The sequence below is a fragment of the Bos javanicus genome, chromosome 4 (genome assembly GCF_032452875.1).
Source record: "Bos javanicus breed banteng chromosome 4, ARS-OSU_banteng_1.0, whole genome shotgun sequence".
Lineage (NCBI taxonomy): Eukaryota > Metazoa > Chordata > Mammalia > Artiodactyla > Bovidae > Bos > Bos javanicus.
Window position 1 is genome coordinate 38293045 of NC_083871.1, and position 25915 is coordinate 38318959.

General features: G+C 33.8%; 1 protein-coding gene across 1 annotated transcript in view; it reads left to right on the top strand.

The window, feature by feature from the left end:
* The window catches only part of PCLO (piccolo presynaptic cytomatrix protein), a 389810-nt gene that overhangs the window by 282392 nt on the left and 81503 nt on the right, over positions 1–25915 (top strand). Inside the window, exons 11-13 of the mRNA XM_061413775.1 lie at positions 19661–19769; positions 20304–20371; positions 21402–21616. Of these exons, the coding sequence (XP_061269759.1) occupies positions 19661–19769; positions 20304–20371; positions 21402–21616 (392 nt within the window). The remainder of the gene's footprint in view (positions 1–19660; positions 19770–20303; positions 20372–21401; positions 21617–25915) is intronic.

The window sequence follows — 25915 nt, forward strand, 5'->3', positions numbered from 1 at the left end:
ATTATCTGCTGGATCATAAAAAAAGCAAGAAAATTCCAAAAAAAAGTCTACTTCTGCTATATTAACTATGCTAAAGCCTTTGACTGTGTAGATAATGACAAACTGTGGAAAATTCTAAAAGAGATGGGAATACCAGACCACCCTACCTGCCTCTTAAGAAACCTGTATGCAGGTCAAGCAACAGTTAGAACCAGACATGGAACAATGGACTGGTTCCAGATTGGGAAAGGAGTACATCAAGGCTGTATATTGTCACACTGCTTGTTTGACTTCTGTGCAGAATACGTCATGTTCCAGATTGGAAAAGGAGTACATCAAGGCTGTATATTGTCACACTACTTGTTTTACTTCTGTGCAGAATGCAAGACTCACAAGCTGGAATCAAGCTTGGGAGAAATACCATCAACCTCAAATAATCAGATGATACTACTCTAATGACAGAAAGCAAAGAGGAACTAAAGAGCCTCTTGATGAGGGTGAAAGAGGAGACTGAAAAAGCTGCCTTAAAACTCAGTGTTCAAAAAACTAAGATCATGGTTCCCATAATATCATGGCAAATAGATGGGAAAACAGTGGAAACAGTGACAGATTGAATTTTCTTGGGCTCCAGAATCACTACAGATTGTGACTACAGCCACTAAATTAAAAGACGCTTGCTCCTTGGATGAAAAAGCTATGACAAACATAGCGTATTAAAAAAGCAGAGACATCACTTTGCTGACAAAGGTCCATATAGTCAAAGCTATGATTTTTCCAGTAGTCGTATATGGATGTGAGAGTTGGACGTAAAGAAGGTGGAGCACCCAGGAGTTAATGCTTTCTAACTGTGGTGCTGGAAAACACTGCTGATAGTCCCTTGGACAGCAAGGAAATCAAACCAGTCAATCGTAAAGGAAATCAACCGTGAATATTCATTGGGTGGAATGATACTGAAGCTGAAGCCCTAATATTTTGGCCTTCTGATGCGAAATGTCAACTGATTGGAAAAGAACCTGATGTTGGGAAAGATTGAGGGCAAAAGGAGAAGGGGCAACAGAGGATGAGATGGTTGGATGGCATCACCAACTCAATGGATGTGAGTTGGAGCAAATTCCAGGAGATGGTGAAAGACAGGGAAACCTGATGTGCTGCTGGTCATAGGGTCACAAAGAGTCAGACATGAATTAGCAACTGAACAGTAAAAACAACTTGATGTATTCTTCACAGATCAAAGTTCCAACCATCTCCAAATACGAGGAGTCTATAACACAATTGTCAATATTTTATGAACAGCACAGACTTTGTTCATTTTTTATCTGATAAAGACCAAGTTCAGTTCTTTGTGTTCAACACCATTTGTGCCTCTTATCTCTTTTGTCCTTTGACATGGAGTTCTTTTTTCTCCATACCCAGTGCTCAACACAGGTGCCTCATAAAATATTTCAAGCAATATATGTAGAAATGAGTAATGAAGAATTCCTTTTTAATTACAAAATTTGGTACTCACTAATATATCACTCCATACAAGGTTATGTGAAGCAAAAAAAAAAATGATATTGAGTTGGCCAAAATGTTCATCCAGGTTTTTCCATAAGATGTTACAGAAAATGAACATTTTGACCAACCCAGTACGTGTACTTACACTCTTACTACTGGTAAAGAATCATGTGCATTTAGAACAGCATCTATATTTGTTAGCACAACTTTTGATCATCTTTTAAGAAAGGAAGATCGAAATAGATAGTTTCCTCTGGGCACATGTTCTTATAACCGTGGATTTAGGTGCTCATAAATTTATATATGTTTGCTCTCTCTTTTTTTTTTCTCTTAGTTTTTCTTTGCCCTGAATTTAAATTCAGGTCTCTGGAGTGGGAGTGGGTAATGGGATGATTCCTGATAGAGAAAAACCTCTCCCAGTCTGGAAAATGCAGCATCCTTTCCCTCTGGTGGGTTCTTCTCCAGTCCAGAATCTCCCAATTATCACGTTGGCCCTCTGATGGAGAGAGGGTGAAGGGCACAAAACAGATGAGTTTTAAATTCGAAGTTAAAATCTTAACTCAAAATAACAAGTCCTACGTGGAAGTGTTTGCTGCCTGACACATCTCTTTCTGATTTATTTGCACTTAAATGGTGAGCTTTCAATCCTGGAAAATTTTACTGAAGCAACTCAGTGGCTGCATTTCTCTGTTACATGGTGAAAACAGAAAGTCAGAGTTTGATGTTTACTAATTCATTGAAAATGGATGTGATTTTCCTTAGTCTGAGCTTCCTCCACAATCAGGAAAATTGCTTTAATAGATTTGCTTTTTAAGATTCCTCATGTAGTGGGGTACACAGCTCAACATCCATATCTTCTGTTCTGCCTTCCCTCATGGGAGTGGGATAGGGGAGCTTCTTCACATTCTGGTTTGACGTATGCAATATAACACTTAATTAGGTACCAGCCTGCAATTTTTGTTGCAAATGTTTGAGCATACAAAAAAAGCTATAGAGAGTAGTATGATAAACACCCATGTATTCATCAGACTGTTTTAAGTCTCAATGTTTTGCCTTTTTGCTTCATATTTTTAGGAGAAATAAGTATCTATAAATCAATGAAAGCCTCCTGTAGTCACCTCTCCTCTTCCAAACCTCTTACTAACCCAAAATATATCACCAGACAGTATGAGAATACCCTTCACTTGCTTTAATTTATTTTTATGTATGCATTCGTAAAGTTTATAAGGATTCATTTGCTTGTTTATGAAATTTTTATAGAAATGATAGCTTACTGTACATGAATTTTTGCCACGTTTTTTTAGTCCCAACATTTATGAGATTTATATAATGTGGTATGTGTAGCTGTAGTTGTTTATTTTAACTGCAGGGCAGAAGTTTTTTAAGGAAAGAAAAATTCATTTTTATTATTTTTAAAAAAATTTTATTGGGTGTAGTGAATTTACAATGTTGTATTCATTTCAGGTGTACAACAAAGTGAATCGCTTATACATTATCTACTCTTTTTTAGATTCTTTTCATATAAAGGCCATTACAGAGTACTGAGTAGAGTTCCCTGTGCTACACAATAGGTCCTTATTAGTTACATATTTTGTGTATATAGTAGTATGTATGTGTCAGTCCCAATCTTCCAGTTTATTCACCCCCCACCCTCTGATAGCCATAAGTTTATTATCTACATCAGTAACTCTATTTCTGTTTTGTAGATAACTTAATTTGTAGTACAGGGCAGAATTCTATTACTATATGGCTCAACAATGTTTAAATATTCTCTGGTTATTTATATTACATATGAGGTTTTTTGTATATATTTCAAACAATGCTGTAATTGATTTTCTGAAATGCTTTCCTTTTCCTTTTGCACATATGCAGAAGTTTCTTCTACAGGTTCATTTTCTGGGTGATAATAACTCATATTGATAAATAATGTAAGAGAATATTACGTGGTTTCTTCAACTGTAGTTGATTTTTCCAAATTGTTCTCCAAAGTGTTATACTATTTTTACATTCATCTTTAGTAAATTAGGGTTCTTATTCCTTTATATTCTTGTTCCTCTTACTTTGAATTTTCTTTTTCAAATATAATATAAAATGATAGCCCATTGTGTTCATTTGCATGCCTTCAGTAATATTGAATGTGATAGTATTTTATTAATCTTATTAGCTTTGGGGTTTTCCTCATCTGTGATTTGCTTGTTTCTTTGGCTTATTCTTCATTGAATTGTTTGTGTATTTTTAAATGAATTTCAGAGAATCTTTATATATTCTGGTTATAAGCATTTGTCAAGTAGGTAGCTGAGTATGTGGCTTGTTTCTTTTGTTTCTTTAGTGTCTGTCTTTTTTTTTAAGTTGAAATTGAAACGTAGTCGGCTTATCATTTTGTTTCTCTTTAGCAGTATAAACATTCTATATTATTTGGGAAATTCTTCTTGCTCCGAAGTCCTCAAATATTAGCCTATATTTTTTTCTAAAACTTTTAAAATCTCAGTTTTTATATAATGCCCTTATAGATGTAGAATTCGGGTGTTTTTAATCTATCTGTGGTCTCTGAAATTTTAGTTTTCTCCCCCATCAGTATGGATAATCAGTTGCCTGTGCACAATTTATTAAACAGTGTAGCATTGTTCCACTGATCTACAATACCCCATCTGTCATATATTGATTTTTTTATACATGTGTGGGTCTTTTATAATATCTTTGTTCTATGAGATATTGGTCTCTTTGTCTATCCCTACATCAGTGTCACGCTGTTTTAATTATGATGCCTTTATTTTAAGTCCTGACATATGGTAGGTAATCTACCATATTGCTATTCAAAATCGACTTGGGACAGTTCTTGAACTTTGATCTTGCATATACATTCTAGAACTGGCTTGTTAGTTTCCAGGAAGATCTCTGTTGAAATTTGATAGTAATTATATTGAAGGTATAAATTAATGTAGAAAAAAATTTTATATTGAGTCTTACGTATTTGAGTTTTCCATGGGTTCTCCATGCAGGACCTTTGCTCTTCTTAGAGATTTAATCATTGTGTTTAGAATCAATATAACAAATTAAGTTAGGACATTTAAATAAATTAATATATAGCAATTGTTAAACTTATTGAAAAGTTGTATCATTTTATATTAACCTATTACAATATTGTGTCTCCAGAAAAAGAGTCAAAAATACAAATAAAAATTTGTTTAGGAAGTATAATGGAACAGACCTAATCCTTTATATGCATGTTGTTGGTTCTGAGTTTTATTTAATCACTGGACTTCTGATCTTATTCTCCAAATGATTTTTCCCATAGTATTGTGTATCATAACATCATAATTGTGAAATACATTACCTGTGTAATATTTTTCATATGTCAACAGTTTTCATAAGAGAACAGTAAATCTATAAGAACTAAACATCTTTTAGCCATTGAACCAAAAGCAGTTATTTGTTTATATTGATAGATTGTCCAACTAAAAATTAATTGAAGTATTTTGAAGATAAATTATATCTTGATTTTTAATAATAAAATCATATTTGTTTGGAGAATGCTGTTTGAAGCTAAGATAGGAATATATGTTAAGTAGGAAGATAGTGTTAACTTCCAAATGTAGCTTCAAGAAACTTCTTAATAATCAATAGAGATATAGACTAGGAGAGCAAAAGTTTAAAACCAATAATATTCAATGTTTGCTTATGGATTTAGCCAGAGATATATGGAAAATTAGCTTCTGCAGGCTGCTAGGCCTGTAAAAAATGAGTTTATCTCAGTTTGTTCATATCCTATTCTGTGAGGAAATGTACCTGTGGTATAAATTCTAATTCATGGATATTTCCAAATTCTCAGTTTCTAGTTGTCTCAGTGAAAAGGATTTGATTCATCTAGCTAGCTCCTTTTAAAGGTGAATCGGTGTGGTTTCTGGCAAAAAAAAAAAAAAAATGTTGTTGGATGTATGTTTGAGAATTAGAAATTGGAGTGGAGATGATGTTAGCTGTTTTTGGCATATGGTTTTGATTTTAGAAGTTGGCCTCTGGAATTTCCTGTACTGAAGAAGTCTATGGTAGGAGAACTAATTTCAGTAGAGGACACACTCCTGTGTGACTTAAAGGAGAATGTTCCGAGGCAAGAAAGTCTCTATTTCTGCTTATGCTTTTTTGGCATATGTTACAGATGGCATGGCAGTGATCAAGGTTGGAGAACAAGAAACACACCACACAGATGAGTGAGCTTCCTTGTACTTGTTCCAGGGGGATTACCAGGTACGAATTGGTCGTTAGCATGAGACTTCTCAGAATTCCTACAAGATAGTATGTCAGGTACACACGGCACAAGATCACATTTCTTGTTGATTCAAAGGTTTTTCTAAAAAAATTTTTTAAATTAGGAAACTATCTTCTGGGAAGAAAAAACATAAATTGTGGATACCTGGATGGGTAGGTTATAATACACTATTTTGAAGATGCAGTGATATCATACTTACATAATAATGGTTAGCTGTATTGACTAGATAAAGCAAGGCATTTCTCTTCTGTATCCATTTATTTGGAAATTAATCAGAAGGAATTGTGTAATGGAATAATTGCCCCTTTTCACATTTTTTGGTATGTACAATACTCCATATCCTAATTTGATTGGTTCATCAATAAGAGTGGTATGCCTTGAAATACACATGTATGTTCAAGTGACACTGTTTAACCATGAACAATTGTCTCTGTTCTTAAATTTCTGGATTTGTCTAATCAGTATATCATAATTGGTTACATTTTCTCTGTGTTTGAACTTGGAGTGGTTATTTTGGAAGTAAGGGTGCTGAACTCTGCTTAATACCTATACCGTACCTTCAGACAGCCAATGCTTTAGCATCTTCATTACATAAAGAGAATGTTTCTAGAGTCAGAGACATCAGGATTTAGATTGAGCTCTGGCACTTACTGCCTAGAAAATTCGTTTAACTATTAGTACCTTGGTATTCTCAGTTGGGAAATTGGCATAATAATAGTGTCTGCCATATTGTTATCAGCAAAAATAATATATCAGAAACATTTAATATAGTGTTTGTCACAGTGTTTCGCAGAAGTAGTGGTACTTATTTTGAAAACCTTTGATGGTAAGAGGAGCCTGTGCTATTAAACTTGAATTAGATCCCCTCTATCTGTATTTATGTGCATAGATAATTGACCATATTCAGGTCTGAGCTCAAGGATTTAGAACACTCCTAATAGAAAAAGCACAGACTTGAAGTCAGAAGACTGAATTAACACCATCCTCATGTTGCTAGGCAAGTTGCTTATGTTCTTTGAATCTCCTTTTATCTCATCTGTATGGGTTGATATTTCAACTAGGAGGCTTCACGACCTATCTCATCAGGTTAACTGAAAGTATAAAAGGAGCTGCTACATTTTTTGTGCTTAAGCGAGTGCTTTGTTAACTATAAATAACTAGACTAGCTGAATAAGCTATTTTGTTGAAGGTAGACAAAAATCTTTTCATAGATGACAGTTAATCATACAAAGTTCAGGCTTCCTATAAGAGGGAGCATTGATCTGTTAGAGGTATCTGCTATAATGGAAAATCATTTTAGGTATCCAGTCTGAATAATTTTTTAAAAATTTAATGCCTGAAGTGATTAAGTCATGTCTCATGTAAATATCAGAGAAGGCAATGGCAACCCACTCCAGTACTCTTGCCTGGAAAATCCCATGGACGAAGGAGCCTGGTAGGCTGGTCGCGAAGAGTCAGACACAACTGAGCGACTTCACTTTCACTTTTCACTTTCATGCATTGGAGAAGGAAATGGCAACCCACTCCAGTGTTCTTGTCTGGAGAATTCCAAGGACGGGGGAGCCTGGTGGGCTTCCATCTTTGGGGTCGCACAGAGTCAGACACGACTGAGGTGACTTAGCAGCAGTAGCAGTATACTGAGTTATACTGAGAGTGGTGGAAGAAAATTGAATTGCTTTTATTTTCTCTTAGACTACTTTTGTTTGCTTTTACTCCCTAGTTTTTACTAGATCCCATTACTGTCGGATATGGTGCTTGAGTTTTCTAAGTTCTAGCATGTATGTATATGTGTGTATAAATTTAATATATAATTATGTGTGTGTGTTTAAATATATGCTCTGTAGAGCAACCTCTCTTGGTCCTATGAGATGTAAATGAAGAAAATATAGACCATACATTTTAGTAGGTGAGACTGAAAGTAACAAACCTATTCATAAGTATCACATAATAAGTGGTAATCAGTGCTGAGGAGAAAAAGATAACCAGGAGGGTGCATACACTATAGGGTGGGGTTGCAATTTCAGATGGAATGGTCAGGGAAAGGTTCACCAAGAAGGCAAAAACTGAGGAAAGCCCCCAAGGAGAGGAAGGAGTCAGCTTACAGTTATTGGTCTTACAGGCAGAGGAAAGAAAAGGGCAAAGGCTCAGAGCAAGAGCTTACCTGGTATGTGCCAGGAACAGTAAGACCACATTGAGGTCAGCACGGCTGGCACTGGGTGAGGATGTGAGAGAAGAGAGCAGGAGTTGTGGGCAGGAAAGTAATGGTGGTAACAGAGCAACAGAAGTAGCAGAGCTAGAATCTTGTAGGTCAGTGTAAGGACTTCAGCCTCTATTAATGTCAAATGAGAAGGCACTGGGCCGACACAAGCTGAATGACGTTTAAATAAAATCATTCTGACTGCTATAAGGATAATAGTTTGAAGGAGTAAAGACTAGGAAAGAGAGCAGTTAGGAAGCTACAGAAATAATCCAGGTATGAAATGTGGCTGTTCAGACCAAAGATGGGAACAGAGGACTTGGGGATAAATGATGCTATATCATGTATCTATAAATACTAATACAACGTATATTAAATTTCAGCTCAGTGAAAATGACCTCAATATGTTTATTCATTTGTTCCCATACAGAGTATTCAAATTTCACAAGCCAAAAGGTACTATAAGCCAAAGTTTTTTTAAAAGTTAAGTTTTTAAAAAACTTAAATCGCTACATAATGTAAGAAACCTACAGAACATTTAACATTCAAGTCTTAATCTTATTTTAATTAATACAATAAGTATACATTCTTTAATAGACATCATACAACTTAAAATGTGTAATTGTGTAGTTCTACAGGTGGCATTTCAAATGTTTTTTATTCCTATCACTTTCAAATTGTATCTCACTAAGAGCCACAGTTTTTAATGTTTATGATGAAAACTCATTCTGTAATGCATTTTTATATATGAAAATTATGTGTCTATCAATATCTACTTAGGTGTTGGAGAGGAACAAAAATGAATAAAATCTCTCAGTTTTATTGAACTTAAATAGTTTATATTAATGAATTGTGAAAAATGGATTTAAATACTATACTTGAATAACTGATTCTCAGCAATTCCATGTTTTCCTCATGAAAGTATTTTCTGATGATTATGTTAGATGTAAAAATGTATAATCCTATCTTCTGCTGCAATTTTGAATTCTTATCTTCTTCAGCAGTCTCCCCATTTCCAGTCTGTCTCTGCCTTCGTTCATTTATCCAGTAAACATATGTACAGGTGTAGAAATTCACAGGACAGCAGCGGAGACAGTTACACAAATGCATAATGTAAAATAAAGTGTTTTGAGTGTAACAATAGAAATATGTACAAGAGAAAACATGAAAGAGACTGACATTAACATACAAACTGCAGACAGTTATTGAAATGAGAATTTTATTAAGGCAAATTTTTCTTATTTCTTCTATTAGCCTGAGTTTAATGTAATTTACCAGGCCTTTCATAACTTATGCCAATCCATTATAATTTATTTTTATCCATCACCTATCTCATTTCTCAGCTTAAGCCTGGAGCTGTAATCTTGTTTACTTTTATGAGCATGTGTTCATGATGCCCCTACTTCTAAGTAGGAGAAATCATGATAGAAATCATGATTAATGATATGACCCAGCATCTCTCCAGTCCTGTCTTTGACACATACAGTACTTTTATCATAAATAAGTGCATTTATTCATATTGATTATGCACATAAATCTATGGTTATTAGCTATAAAAATAGCCAAAATGTTATAAGTAGATATTCTGTATGTTTTAAACAAAAATGCTACTAATATTCTTGGGCTTAGATGAAGAGTCAGGAGTCTTGCCTTTTGAACTACCACTCAATGTAATTTCTAAAGATCTGTAAAAACAAGGATAGTTACATTTATCCTACATACTTTACTGAATACCTGTAAAGTTTAAATGAGGATAAGTGGTCAAAATAACTTAAAAAAAAAAATCCCATATTGGTGTGATTAACTTAAGTGAAATGGGTCTAATTTTATTCCTTTTGATCCAAAAAGACTTCTTTATTCCTTTTAAACAAAAAAGTTTTGTTTACTTTATCTAAAATACATTGCCATTATATTTATCTACAATATATTACCATTATCATGTTTGCTTCTGACTTAGGGGAAGTAATTTCTCTATGTAAATTTTAAAGACCTGGAGGGAAATAATTGAGTTTTGTTCTCTATCATTTGGCAGATATTGCTGTTAAAGTGTTGTCTTCTTAGACAACTTTGGTTCATTAGTGGAAAATTCAATTATTGTAATATGTTTTATATACTAATAATATATATTAAAAATACATTCTGTTTACTAAAAGTGATTGAGAACTTTTTAAATAGAATTCTACCACTGAATGTTATGCATTTAACATTCATCAAGCCAAAGTGAATTATTTGCTAATTCTTCTTCATGATATAAATAATAAAATATTGGCATTTCTTATGAAGTAACAAATAATTCATTTTCTTTTTTTAAAGTTTCTCTCATGGTGATAAAATGGTTATTATTGTTTGAAATGACTCCTCTGTTTTATTTCTATCCTAAGTCTTTAAATGATAAAAGAACTTATGTAATTTAAAGTTCACTTTTTAGGTTTTGATTATCCCATTCATAATAATTCTGTAGTATCTTTGGCTCAAAATAAGAAAAATATGAAATCAACATTTGTATGCACAAAAATTTATCATGTGATATTTCTAGTGATGAGTACTTAGGTTATGATTTTTTAAAATTCCTTCTGTGAAAAAAAAGTATTTTTTATACTCTATAATAAGTATATTGGAATCTCTTTTGCTCTTAAATTTTGATTAGGGGATTTCATTTTCGAACTTTAATTTTCAAAATATAAATTTCTTTCTGTCTGATTTTGCACATGATTTAAAGTTACAACTTAGAAATCAAAGTTCTGCATATTTTATCTGTTTCTATAACATTCATAGTGTTATGAAACATTCATAATGTTATGAAATAGAATTTGTATCTAATATATATATATGTATTCTTGGTGGAGATGATTTTTTTGCAACTGGTTTAAATATTTCTTGTGTTTATTAGGAAACACTTTACCAAATATAAATTGATGATATTTTGTGTTAAACTCCATTCTCTGAGTAGTGGGATATATTTAAATAACTTTATAAATGGAATAATGCAGAATACATGAATACCAAAAAAGATTAAGAACATAAAGTTAAAATCCTTGATGTTTCACTAGGGATACTTAAAGCAGAGGAGGCACCAGTTAAGACAAGCATCTCTCATGCACAATTGTGTGACTTAACCTAGCTTCCTATAACCATTTAACCCAACTCTGTGTCTCTATATAATCATGCTTGCATTTTGGATTAATCTGTTACTGTTAGCTGGTCATGGTATTTGATAATATTAATCTGTTCATGTGATTTAATTAGCAAATAAATAGAAAACATCTACTCTGAGTATTTTGACAAAATAAATTGGGAAATTAAATGGAGAAAAGTTTTTAATTTATGAACTGCAACCTGATTTAAATGAGATGTTAGCATCATGTAGCTATCATTGGATATCTCCATGCTGCTGCTGCTGCTGCTAAGTCACTTCAGTCATATCCAACTTTGTGCGACCACAGAGACGGCAGCCCACCAGGCTCCCCCGTCCCTGGGATTCTCCAGGCAAGAACACTGGAGTGGGTTGCCATTTCCTTCTCCAATGCATGAAAGTGAAAAGTGAAAGTGAAGTCGCTCAGTTGTCATGTGTTATATTATTTTGGAGAGGATATATCAAATTTCAGTACCTATAAACTGTTTCCTGCCTTATTCCGCCACATTCTATTTAAGTCTATATGAAGTAACATATCTAATTCTAAACACCTTAAACTGTAGCCACAGAGTAACTTTGGCATCAATACCAAACCTTCCAGGAAATACTGAGCTGGAATAATAGATTATGTTAATAATCATAGTGATTAGAAAAAGAATTCTATAACGATAACCTTCTTCAAGTTGAACCCACAAATCATGGCTAAATACATTTCCCTTTTTACCTTAATTCTGTCTAAAAAGCATGAGTTTGCAACACCACCCTGGTGTATAATAAGCACATTACATTTTCTGTAAATCAAATGTGATCAATTCCACTCTTTCTTTCATCTACTTTTGAAAAATTGAATCACATTTATTATCTGATGCTTCTCTCCCCATGAGTGCTGGAGAAATTCCCAGTGAGGGTCTTACACATTCTAGAACAATGAAGGTTGGATCCCTGTACATTGACCTGCCCCACAGAGAGAGTGGTGATCTAGCCAGCCCACTTCCTTGAGTGGGTGGTGCCCTTATACTATGACCAGATTTTCATGAGAGTAATTCTGTCTAATCTGAGCCACCAAATCTAAGGTCAGCTTTTCTAAAGGCACCACATAGAAATTTCTCTTTGAAGTAATGCCATCTTCCCTGGATAATATAAGCAAATAGAACGCTGCTCCCTACTGCCTTTGCAACCTCCAACCACCATTGTTAGGGGAGATCTTCTCCCTACAACTCTTTACCTCCCATTCTTTTTATTCATCCTACATTCTTTTTTTCCCCTTTTTAAAATTGCACTTACTACTTTTAACATGAGGCCTAATCTCTTCATGGTTTTTAACATAACATTTAGATAACAATACAGTATTGATATCTAAAGGCACAATGTTATTTCTCAGATATCTAAAGCTTATTTGTCTTGCAAAGCTGAGCTTTCATACAAGTTAATTAGAAATTCCCCATTTCCATTCTATTCTTTGCTCCTATGAGCTTGACTGTTTTAGATACATCATCCAGATGGAATCATGCAGTATTTGTCCTCCTGTGACTGGGTTTAATTCATTTAGCATGATATTGTCAAGATTTATCCATGCCTCATATTACAAATTTCCTGAATTCAGGAGCAATAAAGACCGAATAATATTCTTTAGTATTTCTAAACCGTGTTTTTCTTTATTGATTTATCTGTTAATGGATATTTAGGTTATTTCCACATTTGAGCTATTGTGTATAGCACTGCAGAGAATGTGGGAATGCTGATATCTCTTTAAGATCATCATTTCAACTCTTTTGAATAAATCTCCAGCAGTAGGATTGCTAAATCATGTGGTAATGCTATTTTCAACTTTTAGGAAACTTCATAATGTTTTCCATAGTGGTTACACTACACTACACAGCTCAGTCCTGTCCGACTCTTTGCAACCCTCTGGACTGTAGCCGGCCAGGCTCCTCTGTCCATGGGATTCTCCAGGCAAGAATACTGGAGTGGGTTGCCATTTCCTTCTCCAGGGGATCTTCCCAACCCAGGGATCAAACCCTGGTCTCCCGCATGGCAGGCAGATGCTTTATCCTCTGAGCCACCAGCGAATTCTGTTGCAATGTAACCACCAGAATATACTAGTTCCAGTTCCTTCACTTCCTTACCAACACTTAGCATCTTTTGTGGGGTTTTTTGTTTTGTTTTGTTTTATAATAGCCATCCTAGCAATGTATGATATCTCATTGTGGTTTTGATTTGCATTTCCCTGATAATTAGTGATATTGACCAAACCATCCTACATTATTTTCCCTTTCAGCAGGACTTAGCATAGTTTCCTATGATTATGCCCGTAGAAATGTAATATTGGTTCCTCTTCTCAGAGTGGAGTGGAGAAAAAGGATGATAAAGCCAGTCAGCTTTTTTTCCACTCCTAATGGTCATCGTTTATCCACCATAAAATGATGTATCCCACAATTTGTTTGTTCAATAAGATCTTCAATTTTTGCATGTCCATACTTTCAAATAATACTGTCATATAGATAAACAATTTCTGTCGATACATTATCTGTCTTTATTGTAATTAAAAATAACATTATATAATATATGTGTTCTTTGTGCCCAGTTTTACATATTTGAACATTGTTTATATTCAGGTGGGCTATGACATAGTTTTAGTTAGCATAATTTGAATGAGTTTTCTTATTTACTGATTCTAGCATTGACCTGAGAGACAGTTAAACAGAGTTCCTATTTGCATTGCTGCTGCTGCTAAGTCGCTTCAGTCATGTCCGACTCTGTGCGACCCCATAGACGGCAGCCCACCAGGCTCCCCCTGTCCCTGGGATTTTCCAGGCAAGAACATTGGAGTGGGTTGCCATTGCCTTCTCCAGTGCATGAAAGTGAAAAGTGAAAGTGAAGTCACTCAGCTGTGTCCAACTCCTAGCGACCCCATGGACTGCAGCCCACCAGGCTCCTCCATCCATGAGGTTTTCCAGGCAAGAGTACTGGAGTGGGGTGCCATTGCCTCTCCATTACCATTAAGTAAATATGTGGTGTTAGAAAAGTCATGTCACTTCATGTTTTACTTCTCAATTGTAAAAAAAACTAAAACTACTATATCTAACAGGATCTTGCTTACTTTATAATGAGTCTATGAAATAGTTGTGGCATGTTTTTACAAGACATTTATGCAATCCTCTTTCAGTGACCCTGGTCAATAATAAATTGACCAGTAATACTGCAAAGGAGGTGATAATCTGTTTTCTTTAAAAATTTTGTATGACTGGAGCTAAATATGTTTTACACCTATAAGTGTAGAAGTCATTAATTCACAATACTTTCAGTAGACACAGAAATAGGAAAAAAAAAAGGGAGTAAACTCAGTTTAACAGTTCAGTTCAGTTGCTCCGTCATGTCCGACTCTTTGCAACCCCACGAACCACAGCACGCCAGGCCTCCCTGTCCATCACCAACTCCTGGAGTCCACCCAAACCCATGTCTATCGAGTCGGTGATGCCATCCAACCATCTCATCCTCTGTCGTCCCCTTCTCCTCCTGCTCTCAATCTTTCCCAGCATCAGGGTGTTTTCCAATGGTAGTCTTTGATATTTCTTAGATAACTTTTCACATTCAAAATGTGACAATTTTGTAATGTAGAAGTTAATTTCATTTGAGAACTTTTGTATGAAAGCCATACTTTGCTGATTTTTTAAGTGTTCAGGTGTACAGTATTGAACATCTTGTTATAGATTAGGGCATCTCCTTTGACCTGTATATTCAGGAAACTATATTCAGTTTTTTTTACCTTTACCTCCCTTCATTCTTTCTTCCCTTTCCTCTTTTCTCTTTGTCCACCCTTTATTCATTCTTTATGTTAACATATGTTTTGTCGTGAGTCGTGTCCAACTCATTTGCAGCCCAATAGACTTTACCCAATGTTAATATATAAATAGGCTAAAAACATTAAATGTAGTTTTGAAAGTAATAAAATATATCTATCTATGCATTTCACTTATATTAACATGGCCTAACTTGAAAATGCATAAGTAACTAGTGTATTGATGGGATAACTTACTGGACTCCTGAAACTCACTTGCGTGGTTTCTTTGCTATTTAGAAAGCCAAGACAAATAAGCAGCTCAGCTGAGTTTTTCCTGCTGCTGCTAGTTTATCGAGAATTCATGAGCACCGATGTCCAAATTTAGGAAACTAATCTAGAGTCATAGTTAATATCAGTGGAAAAGGGGAATAATATATACAAATTTTGAATTAATTAAGTTTGGGATTTTTTTTCTATTTTTTTTTTGTTTTTTTACTCAGCTATATCATATTCTTATCTCATAGCACATCAACCCCAACCCCACTGGTTCTCATTAGGTTCCCACCTACCTTGTGTGTGTGTAGGGGGGTGTTTGTTTGTTTATTCATTTATTAATTCATTTGTTTAATATCATTTTCTTTACCTATCTGTTGTTACCTCCATGAGCAACCATTATAATTTATGTAATGTCTGTTTATTATTTGTATAATGTATAATGTTAATTTGTGTGGGATATCATCTTAATGAATGTAAATGTCATTGCCCTTAGATCAGATCCTGTTTCTCACATGTTTTGTAAGTCAGATGCTTTTAAGATGGATCCATCTTTTCGTATTAACAACCGGTATGATTTCTTTCTTAAGACTGCTAAGTGTTTCCATCATAAATATTTAGTGTCCATTTTTCTCATTGTCCATTTTTCCTGATACTACCACCTCCCCATAAATAGAAACTCAAGAAGTTTTTTGGGTCCTAGGGTGTACATGTGCTTTAGTTAACAACATTCTGCCACATTGTACTCTAGAGTGGTTGCATTTATCTGCATTCCCAATAAAATAATTATGTGCTTGTAAATTGTAAACAAGCAGTTGTATTTTTCATCCAGAAATGGTCATAGTATTCTCAGATCATACAGTGTTGATAAAGCTAAACAACCACGTAATATTTCATAATCCCCTAATCCCATATTCTGGTCAGCACACTGTATTCTCTGACTTTCAAACATTTTTCAGTATAGTGAGACTTAAGTAATACATCACTATTGCTTTCATTTATACTTTCTAATCTTTCATTAGTCTAGGTTTTTCTTTATATACTTAAAATACTTTTGAATTTCCTTCTCTGTGATTCATCTTCATCTTGCTAATTGCCAAGATATTTCTGTTTTTTTTCTACTAGATTATCATTTTTATTAATTTTTATAACAGCATAAAACAATAGATACAAAGGTGATAAATTGTGTAGTACCTGCCACTTAAATATTTGTGGAATAGATAAATAAAAATCATGAACTTTTGTGTGATATATATTTTGATATACCTTAATCTATAAAATTTTAATAGATAATGTAATAATTTTAATCCAGAATACATTTTTGAAGTAGTGATAAACATTGATATAAATAGTGATAAATATCACTAAAACTAGTGATAATGTAGAATGTTTTATGGTGACTGATTTTTTTAATTCAAAAATTTCTTATTAAATTTTTGGGGTTTTAATTACCAAAGTGTAAGATTTTAAGAAGTTAATTTTCTCATTACTCATACAAATCAAAAATCAGATTATCCTAGCATTCCTAGTAAAAGTTATTAGAATAGGCGCTTTCCATGGATATAATTCGGAGAAGGCAATGGCAACCCACTCCAGTACTCTTGCCTGGAAAATCCCGTGGGCGGAGGAGCCTGGTGGGCTGCAGTCCATGGGGTCGCTAGGAGTCGGACAGGACTGAGTGACCTCACTTTCACTTTTCACTTTCATGCATTGGAGAAGGAAATGGCAACCCACTCCAGTGTTCTTGCCTGGAGAATCCCAGGGACAGGGGAGCCTGGTGGGCTGCCATCTATAGGGTCACACAGAGTCGGAGACGACTGAAGCGCCTTAACAGCAGCAGCAGCAGCATGGATATAATTGAAGTACCATCTGTACAATCTCAAACTTGAATAACTGGTTTGCATACACGTTGATATAATTTAAAGGAAATGTGTTTGCTCACAATGCTAAACAGTAGATAAAACCATTCATGTGTTCACTATCTTCTAGGAATTATTTCTAAACCAAAGTCAGAGTAAAAAGTTTCCTTAACGTTGAATATGCCTACATTCAAATCAATTAAATGATAAAATACTATTTTAGTGAACTTCTGTGTAGTATGATCAAATAATGTTTGCATGCATTTTAAAATAGTTTCTAGGACTTTACAATTAAAGTATTTTCAAGAGAATTTGCATGTGTCCAGTGGTTAAGACTTCACACTTCCATTCTAGGGGATGCAGGTTCGATCCGTGGTCAGAGAGCTAGGATCCCACATGCCAGGTTGCACATCCAAAGAAAATAATTTTCAAAACTTATATATTTGAAGATACATACTTAATTATTTTAATTCTTACAAGTGCTAAAATCATTTTATGAATTTAAAGGAGTGATTTGTATACTCATTGATTTTCCTGTGATTCTTGTAAAATTTGTAGGAAGTTGGAGAGACAGAGGAAAGCGAAGTTGTTATTAAGTAACTATGTTCAAGTAGTCACATTCCCTATAGATTTCATACTCACCATGAAACCAAAACTAGAAGAATTGGCAAAATCTTCTGAACTGCAGTACTGCACCAGTGCTAGTGGGAAACTACTGGGGCAAAGAAGGTTCAACGGGCATATCTTGAGACTGAGAAGATCATGTAGTTCATGATCTTCGGTATGTATCTAGGTAACATGCTAGTTAGGAGAAGGAAATGGCAACCCACTCCAGTGATCTTGCCTGGAGAATCCCAGGGACTGGGGAGCCTGGTGGGCTGCCATCTATGGGGTCACACAGAGTCGGACACGACTGAAGTGACTTAGCAGCAAATGCTAGTTATCTCTGTATTTTTTCATTAGTTTTATTAATGAGTCTAAACAGATTTTCTTTTTTACAACTAGAAGCATTTTTCATTTCACTGTATAACTACATTGTATGAATTTGCCCCTTTAAAATGTGAAAAACTAACAGGTAAATTCAAAACAGGAAGCAAGAAGGTTATGCAGCTATTTCCTTTAATAGAATTTGTTCCTGCAGAAAAGTGGCAATGCAATTTCTGGATTATGACACCATTAATTTGTTTCAATTCAGAATCATCTGGTTATAAATGTACTCTTTCTTGTGACTAAAAGAAGTGTTTTTCAGTGTGCTTTACCACTTTCAGTGCTAAATTTTTCTTTGGAGGTATTATCGCATTCTTGTATGTAATTTTTCTCATTTTATGTGTACAACAGCCTGGGATTGTTGAACTAAACCTAAGGCCCATCTGAAGATAAAGTTTCATTGGAGTAAGTTATAGAAAAGTCATCATTCTTGTTTGTGTTATTGTAGGCATTTTTATGGACTTCTTTTGCCATTTCTCAATGGTAAAAGAACTTCCCTTACTTGTTACCAATGTATATCAAAATCATTAAAACTTTTAAGACTCAATCATGCCATGTTTAGAATTTCCCATGGAAGCCGATAGTGAACAATAGGGAATTTCACACTGGCATCTATGAAGCTCATTGAAAACCTAATTGTTCAACAAGTATTTCTTTTTAAATAATGTTCTAGCCATGGCAGGTATTTTTCCTCAGGTAAAGCTGGTAGCATTCACAAATATCTGGCACTATAACTTGGGTGGTTTCACTGAATTTATATGTAGCTCACATAGCTACATAATATGACCATGTGATATGTGCCAAACATGCACCCTAAATTATTTGACAGCTCATATAAAAGGGACCAAAAAACCTAAATGTAAAATATTGAAATACTAATAATGTTGCTACTTCTTTTCTGTGAAAATCATCTTTCTAGAAAAAGAGGAAATACAAAATGCTCTGTGACCAGTCCAGCAACATAATTTACAGGACCCAGAGCAAAATGAAAATGTCAGGCTCTTTGTTCAAACAGTGTTAAAAATTTCAAGATGACAGCAGCAAAGATTAAACGGAGTATGGGGCCCTTCTGAGCACAGAGCATACACACACCCATGACGCTGCCCTCTCTATATAACATCTCTTTCTTCCACTTCGGACTGTCTTGCATGTAGTGAAGTAACAGACACTTAATGGAAATCTTTTTTATCTGAGCAGAGTTGAGGCTATAACGATTTCTTAAAGGAAGCTTCACAACAAAATCCTAACAATTTTTTCTACCACTCCTATTCCATAACATAATAAGAGTTTACACTTTTCTAGTTGCTTGCTGCACATAGAAAATAATATATTGGTGTTTACAATTATTTCTTCCCCATAAAAAATTGGTTTAGTCAAGAATGTTGTCTTCATAACAGTGTGAACAAAATGCATGGGTTTGATAATATTTAATTGTTTTTAAGAGCAACATTTTGCATGTTGTATTAGACACATTTTATATGTTCAGGTAAGTTGATGAAATCAAGCTACATATGGTTTTGGTATTTACGTTCCAGAGAACTCTGAACTGATGTTCTCTGAAATGGCGTGCTCAGTTGAATGGCTGCTGAAGTGGTTTTTAAATGCAAAGCAATGTCTTCTGTGCCCTGTGGACCCAGATGAGACATAGCACGCCTTTTTTTTTATTTTATACTTGAATTTTTCTTTTTAGGCATGCAAGTATTGGAGTGGAATGGAATTCCTTTAACTTCTAAAACATATGAAGAAGTGCAGAGTATCATTAGTCAGCAAAATGGGGAAGCAGAAATATGTGTAAGACTGTGAGTTTTTCCCCATCTTTTTGTTTCCATTTTTTTGGCTATTCATGGCTCTTTTAATTTAAAATTGTTAAGGTGGAACCTTTGCCAGTCAGAAAGATTGCTTGTAATTAGAAAATAAAGTGAATGCAAGTTTATAGATGTCTTGTGTTCAGAATCAAAGTCTAAAGCACAGAAAGAATTCAGCTAATTTTGTTTCTTATTATGTCCCCTTTCATGATTTTCTTGAAACATGCATCATTTAAATGAAAGCCTAAACCCATTTAGATTTCATGGATATGTACAGTATTTCAAAATGAACTTATATTTAATCCATAAAGATTTCACCTTAAATAATCATTTTTATCAGCTGACTTTTAACAGCATTGCAAATATATATTTGGTTAGAAGGGTAAGCATGCTTTGAAATTGCTTTATATCATTAACCACTTCTCATTTACCTACTGAAAAAAATACTCAGCGTAGTTGGGAAAAGGGGCCTTTTGTCTCAGACGTCCTCAATTGCTTTCTTAATTTTTTTTTTGTTTTAATTTTTAGGGACCTCAATATGCTGTCAGATTCTGAAAATCCCCAGCACCTAGAACTCCATGAACCACCAAAATCTGGTAGGTGAAAGCTTCCAAGTGTGGTGAAGATGGAGATGGAGAAGCAGTCGTAGAGGCAGATGGAGCTGTAGATGAGGATATAGACACAATCACAGATAGAGGCAAAAATAAATGTATAGACATATGAATGTTTATATATTTATGTAATAGTAAGAAAATCGGAAGCATTGTAGTTTCATTTTAGTATTCTAGGGAAACACATATATACATGTTAGAACCATTAAAGAAATTCACATGAAATTCTTGCGGTGTGAATTCACATTTGGAATTCTTTAAAATTCAACTCATCATATGAAAGTAATTCATGGAGTCATTTATTTTGGGTCCTATATACTTTTTGGATAATACTAGATTCTTTTTAGCATAGCTGAGTTTTGGAACACTACTGAAACATTCGATTGCCTTTTATAATAAATAAAAATCAATATAATATATAAGTACACAGTAAAGTAGATTTAACTCTTTCTTAGATAGCAGATATAGTCTATAAATTTAGCTCATTTATAAGATTAAATATATTGTTGTCCATGTTCAATAAATATTTACCAAGCACTTCCTGTGCTATAGCCAATATCTCTAAGAGTCTGGGTTATGGCACTAAACAGAGCAGACCAAAACCTGTAGAAATTTTCATATATCTGTAAATGTAAAAATATTCTTTGAAATTTCCCCTTAGAAAAATAGATGTATAAGATTGCAAGAAATAAAAACAATCAATCATACAAATTAAATTCCAGTGAATAAAAGAGTATTTTGTCATATAGTTAGTTCTCTGTATAAAACATTTACAAGCATTTTTCTAATGATATAATAGGAACCTCAAATTTCCTCTGTAATTCAGTACTCTTTCTCAGTCTCTTCTAGACTTCCTGAGAAATAGATTTATAAAGGTACACTTGCATGTATTTTCTTTTTAATTTAAATTGTTTTACATAACATTTTGACTTTGTCATCTAGAACTCAGATAAGTTCCATGGTATTAAGTACCAATGAAACTGAGAATATGTGAAGCCATTTGGTTTTGTTGCAGTGGATAAAGCGAAATCCCCAGGGGTTGATCCCAAGCAGTTGGCAGCAGAGCTCCAGAAGGTCTCACTACAGCAGTCACCACTGGTTCTGTCATCTGTTGTTGAAAAGGGATCTCACGTTCATTCAGGTCCTACATCAGCAGGATCCAGTTCCGTTCCCAGTCCTGGGCAGCCAGGGTCACCCTCAGTGAGCAAAAAGAAACACAGCAGCAGCAAGGTGAGAAATGCCCAATGCAGCCTCTAAATTGCTTATTTTCTACTCCTTACTCAAATTAGGAGATGGGAAATATAGTATCATGTCCTAAAGGTGTTTCTCATGTAATTTCTCCTTTCCTATTGATCTGCTGAAACAAACAAAAAAGGTTTCCATATCTCAGTATAAAACTGATCAAGATGTATCAAAATGATGTGTTTCTCTCTTAAAGTATTGTGGCAGTTATTATGAGGGACTTGAAAAAAAAATGTATCTGATGCTTCCTGTTCTTTTTCTTTGTGGTTGTTACATAAATCTGAACCTCTTTGTGTATCAAATATAGTCATTGTATCTTTTTCGAAACACAAGATATAATTACATTATATTTTGTAATTTAAATAAATAGTAAAAAAGACCACGAAATGAGGATAATTTAGGACAACAGGAAACCAAGAAACCCAGTAATACAGTATTGCTATTTTGAAATGTATCCAATTCCATACTAACAAATTTTCTCTTCATGCAGTTCTTCAGTTAGAATAAATGTTTCTAACAGTATTATTTTAGAGTTACTGGGGAATTAAAAGAAAACATAAATTAATTTTAACTTAATAGGACCAGGTGATAATATAGACAATTTGTAATTTTCCCCCCATAGATTGGATTATTAATAGAGAAACTCTCTTCATGATTGATAAATACATTTAAAAGGGTTTTTTGTTTGTTTAAACATAAAGGTTTTTCCTTATGTGGTGAAATATATGTAGGAAGGACAGGCTATGGTTAGATAAGTTGACTGGACTTCAGAAAATAGTTTTTTAAGGTTTCATGAGGAATAAGTTCAAAGATAGACTCAATTTCAAAATAAATTTTAACACAACTATATTTTCCCACATGCAATTATGTATTAATTTTGAAGAATTACCTCATGGAGGTGCCCTGTCTCCAAAGTTACAGGCTGATATCATTTTCTGATTTCTCAGTATCTCCACACAGATGACCTAAAGACATGACAAATTCTGCTAACAAAGTTTTCACACCAAATACAATAAATTCTATAAGTCTGTCATCCAGATATTTTTTTTTTTTTATTTCAGCATTTGACATCACCATCCTCCCAGAAAATTAAATCAAATATAAAAGCACCGTCTCATCTTTTCTTTTGACTCATTGAATCCTAGTGCTGTGAATTCTAGTTTTTTGATAAGTCTCTAATAATTTTCCATCTTTTCTGAACTTGCCAGTTTCATTTAGTAAAGCATTATTCTTCTTTACCTGCAGTATTGCACTTACTGCTAGTCACTCCGCTCACCAGTCTCTCTTCCTCCCTCTTAATCTACCCTCCAACTATGGATCTTTGACACAGTGATTGGATTAGGTCCCTCTCCTGTTTAAAATTCATCCCTGCTACCTGGAATGTCAGCTTCCCTGCCTCTACCTGGGGAAGGGGGATGTTCCTTGGAAGATTATCACAGTAAACTTAATGTTGTCAGATCTTTGCAATAGCCTTGCTACTAAGTACTCTATTTCTTAGGGTTATCAACTCATTCTACTTTCCAAAGACATTTTTAGATGCCGCCTTCAGTACCATGAGTCATAATTTGAATGCAAGATACAAAGATGGGTAAAATCCATCCCTGTATACTATGTAGACCAGTGGTTCTTAAAGCCTGCTCAGTCTAGTAGTACCAGCATCAGGCAGGAACTTATTAAAAATGCAAATTCTTGATCCTACCATTATGCCTTCTGAATCAGAAGCTCCAGGGATAAAACCAAGCAACCTGAGTTTTAATAAGTTCTCCAAGTGAGTGTGATACCCCTTGAAGTTTAAGAAGTACTAATTTAAGTATAGATGAAGGATGATATATAAACAAATTCAGTAAAGCTATAATGTTGGTGGTCATTAAAAACTGCAGAGGGCACTGGGACAATGGGGTTAGGAAAGCTGGCATTTAGCTAATGAACCCGTTTGGTAAAGGGGAAAAAGAAACCAACACTGAAGAAGGGAATGCACCACCAAAAAAAAAAAAAAAATGAGAAACAGAAAATTGTATGCTTAAGTCATGGTATACAAAAGATATAGGGATAATAAATAGAGGAGAAGCCTAGATAATTGTAAATTGAAAGACATTATATGCCATGCCTTGCTTTTACTCTACAATCTGCAGAAAATGAAGAGTCAACGATAAACAAAAATAACAGAAACCCTTCCTCTACGAAGCCTTTCCATATTCTAATCCCTCCTTAGAGTCATCCTTCTCTCTTCCTTCCCTCCCTCCAAAGTGCCAGATGCTTTATGGATCTAGTAAAACAATTTGTATCTTGATTATGGTTACTTGTTTGCTTATTTTACCCTCCTAAATGGGCTGCACACTCATTAAGAACCAAAAGCCATTTCTTATTTTCTTTATAGCTCCCTAAGCATGTAGCAGAGTAGCTTGCATAGACCATAACAAAATAAATTAAAATTAAATTAAAACATCAGTGGTACCTGTGAGTCTTTATAATATTATGGGAATAAAAAATAGAGTTTTTTTTTTTCATGTGAACTTTTTTGGTAATGATTGAAAGATGAACACAGGTATTATAGGACACAGGTATTATAGGACAAATATCAGGGAAATGATACTGATACGTTTTATGATATGTGGTAATTCTTTTCTATGCCAAGAATGTGACCTGTGTAGTTTTACAGAGGTTTTGCTGAAACAGCTATAGAGCTTCACTGTCCATGACAGAGGCTGCTAGCCACCTGTGGCAATTGAACACTTCAAATGTTCTAGTCCTAATTGAGATATGCTGTATATGTGAATTATACAACAGATTTTAAAGACTTAGTATAAAAAAACATGTAAAATAGCTCATTACATTTTTTATATTGATTTCATGGTGAAATGATAGTATTTCTAATAAATTACATCAAATAAAATATGTCAGTAGAAATTAATTGCACAGGACTTTCCTGATGGTCCAGTGGTTAAAACTTTGTGCTCCCAATGCAGGGGACCCAGGTTTGACCCCTGGTCAGGGAACTAGATCCCACACGCCACAACTAAAGAGCCAAGGTACCCAACTAAAACCGGTGCAGCTAAGACCTGGTGCAGTCAAATAAACAAAATATATTTTTAAAAATCAATTTACCATTTATTTTTATATTTTTAAAGTGACTACTACAGTATTTGAAATAACCTATGTGGCTCACATTATAGTCTACTTGACAGTGATGGTATATAGATTGCTTTTTAATTCTTATTAATAGTAATAACAATAATCAAATCTGGTTATTAGTGAGATTCTATATATACTTACAGAAATATATAGTGAATAGATGTTAACACTCTTGAAGAAAGGGACTGTTGCCTATTCATCTTTTGGAGAGTTTATTATCATCAACATTTAGCTGGTACTGAGTTTCTTAAAATAAATAAACTTAATGATATTTATAGTATGCATAAAAGTCAATACTTATTTTTATTTGTTCTACAAATCCTACAATGTTAAAATATTGACATTGAGAGATTAGAGAAATACTGAGCAATGGTCTGAAGCTTACATGTTTCTGAGTCAGATAATATGTTCAAATATAGCATATGTTCTTCAGTTAATTTAGAAAATTATAATTTTAACATCCTTTTGTTTTTATTAGTTATGAGGCTAACTATATATTAAATTATAAAACAATATTATTGAGTAAATTAAAACAAAAATATTTAAACCATAGCATAATTATACATTAATTATGTATATTTAGAACACCATCTATTAAATGTTTTGAGTGATTATTCATAAGTAATTATTAATCTATTAATAATGTTCCAGTTTAAGTGATTGCTTCTAAGTAAATAAAAGTAAAATGTGAATCTAAATTATTTAGACATAGGGTTAAATTATGCTATATATTTACATATGACCATTTTAAATTATTTTGTTTACCAATTCAATATGAATTTTTTCCTCCAAAATTTTTATTTTACTGCCACAAGCTGTTTTATTTCTGAAATCTAATCAGATTTTCTTCATATTATCTTTAAAATCTGAATAATTTCTCCCATGATAGTATAAATAAATGTCAACTAAAATGCTTACTAGTTTTAAGTGTTCTAATGAAGTAGGTCCTTGCTCTCCCAGACTTTTCTATCATAGCACACAACAGCTCAGTAATTTTTTCATACTGCCCTTATACCAAAAGAGATACCTAAAACAATTAACATTTATTATATAGTTAGGTCCCAACAATTTAACTAGTATTTATGTCCTAACATCTTAGTAACCACTGGAAAAATAATACATAAAATGAAATAAAATGATGTATCTATTTCAAAG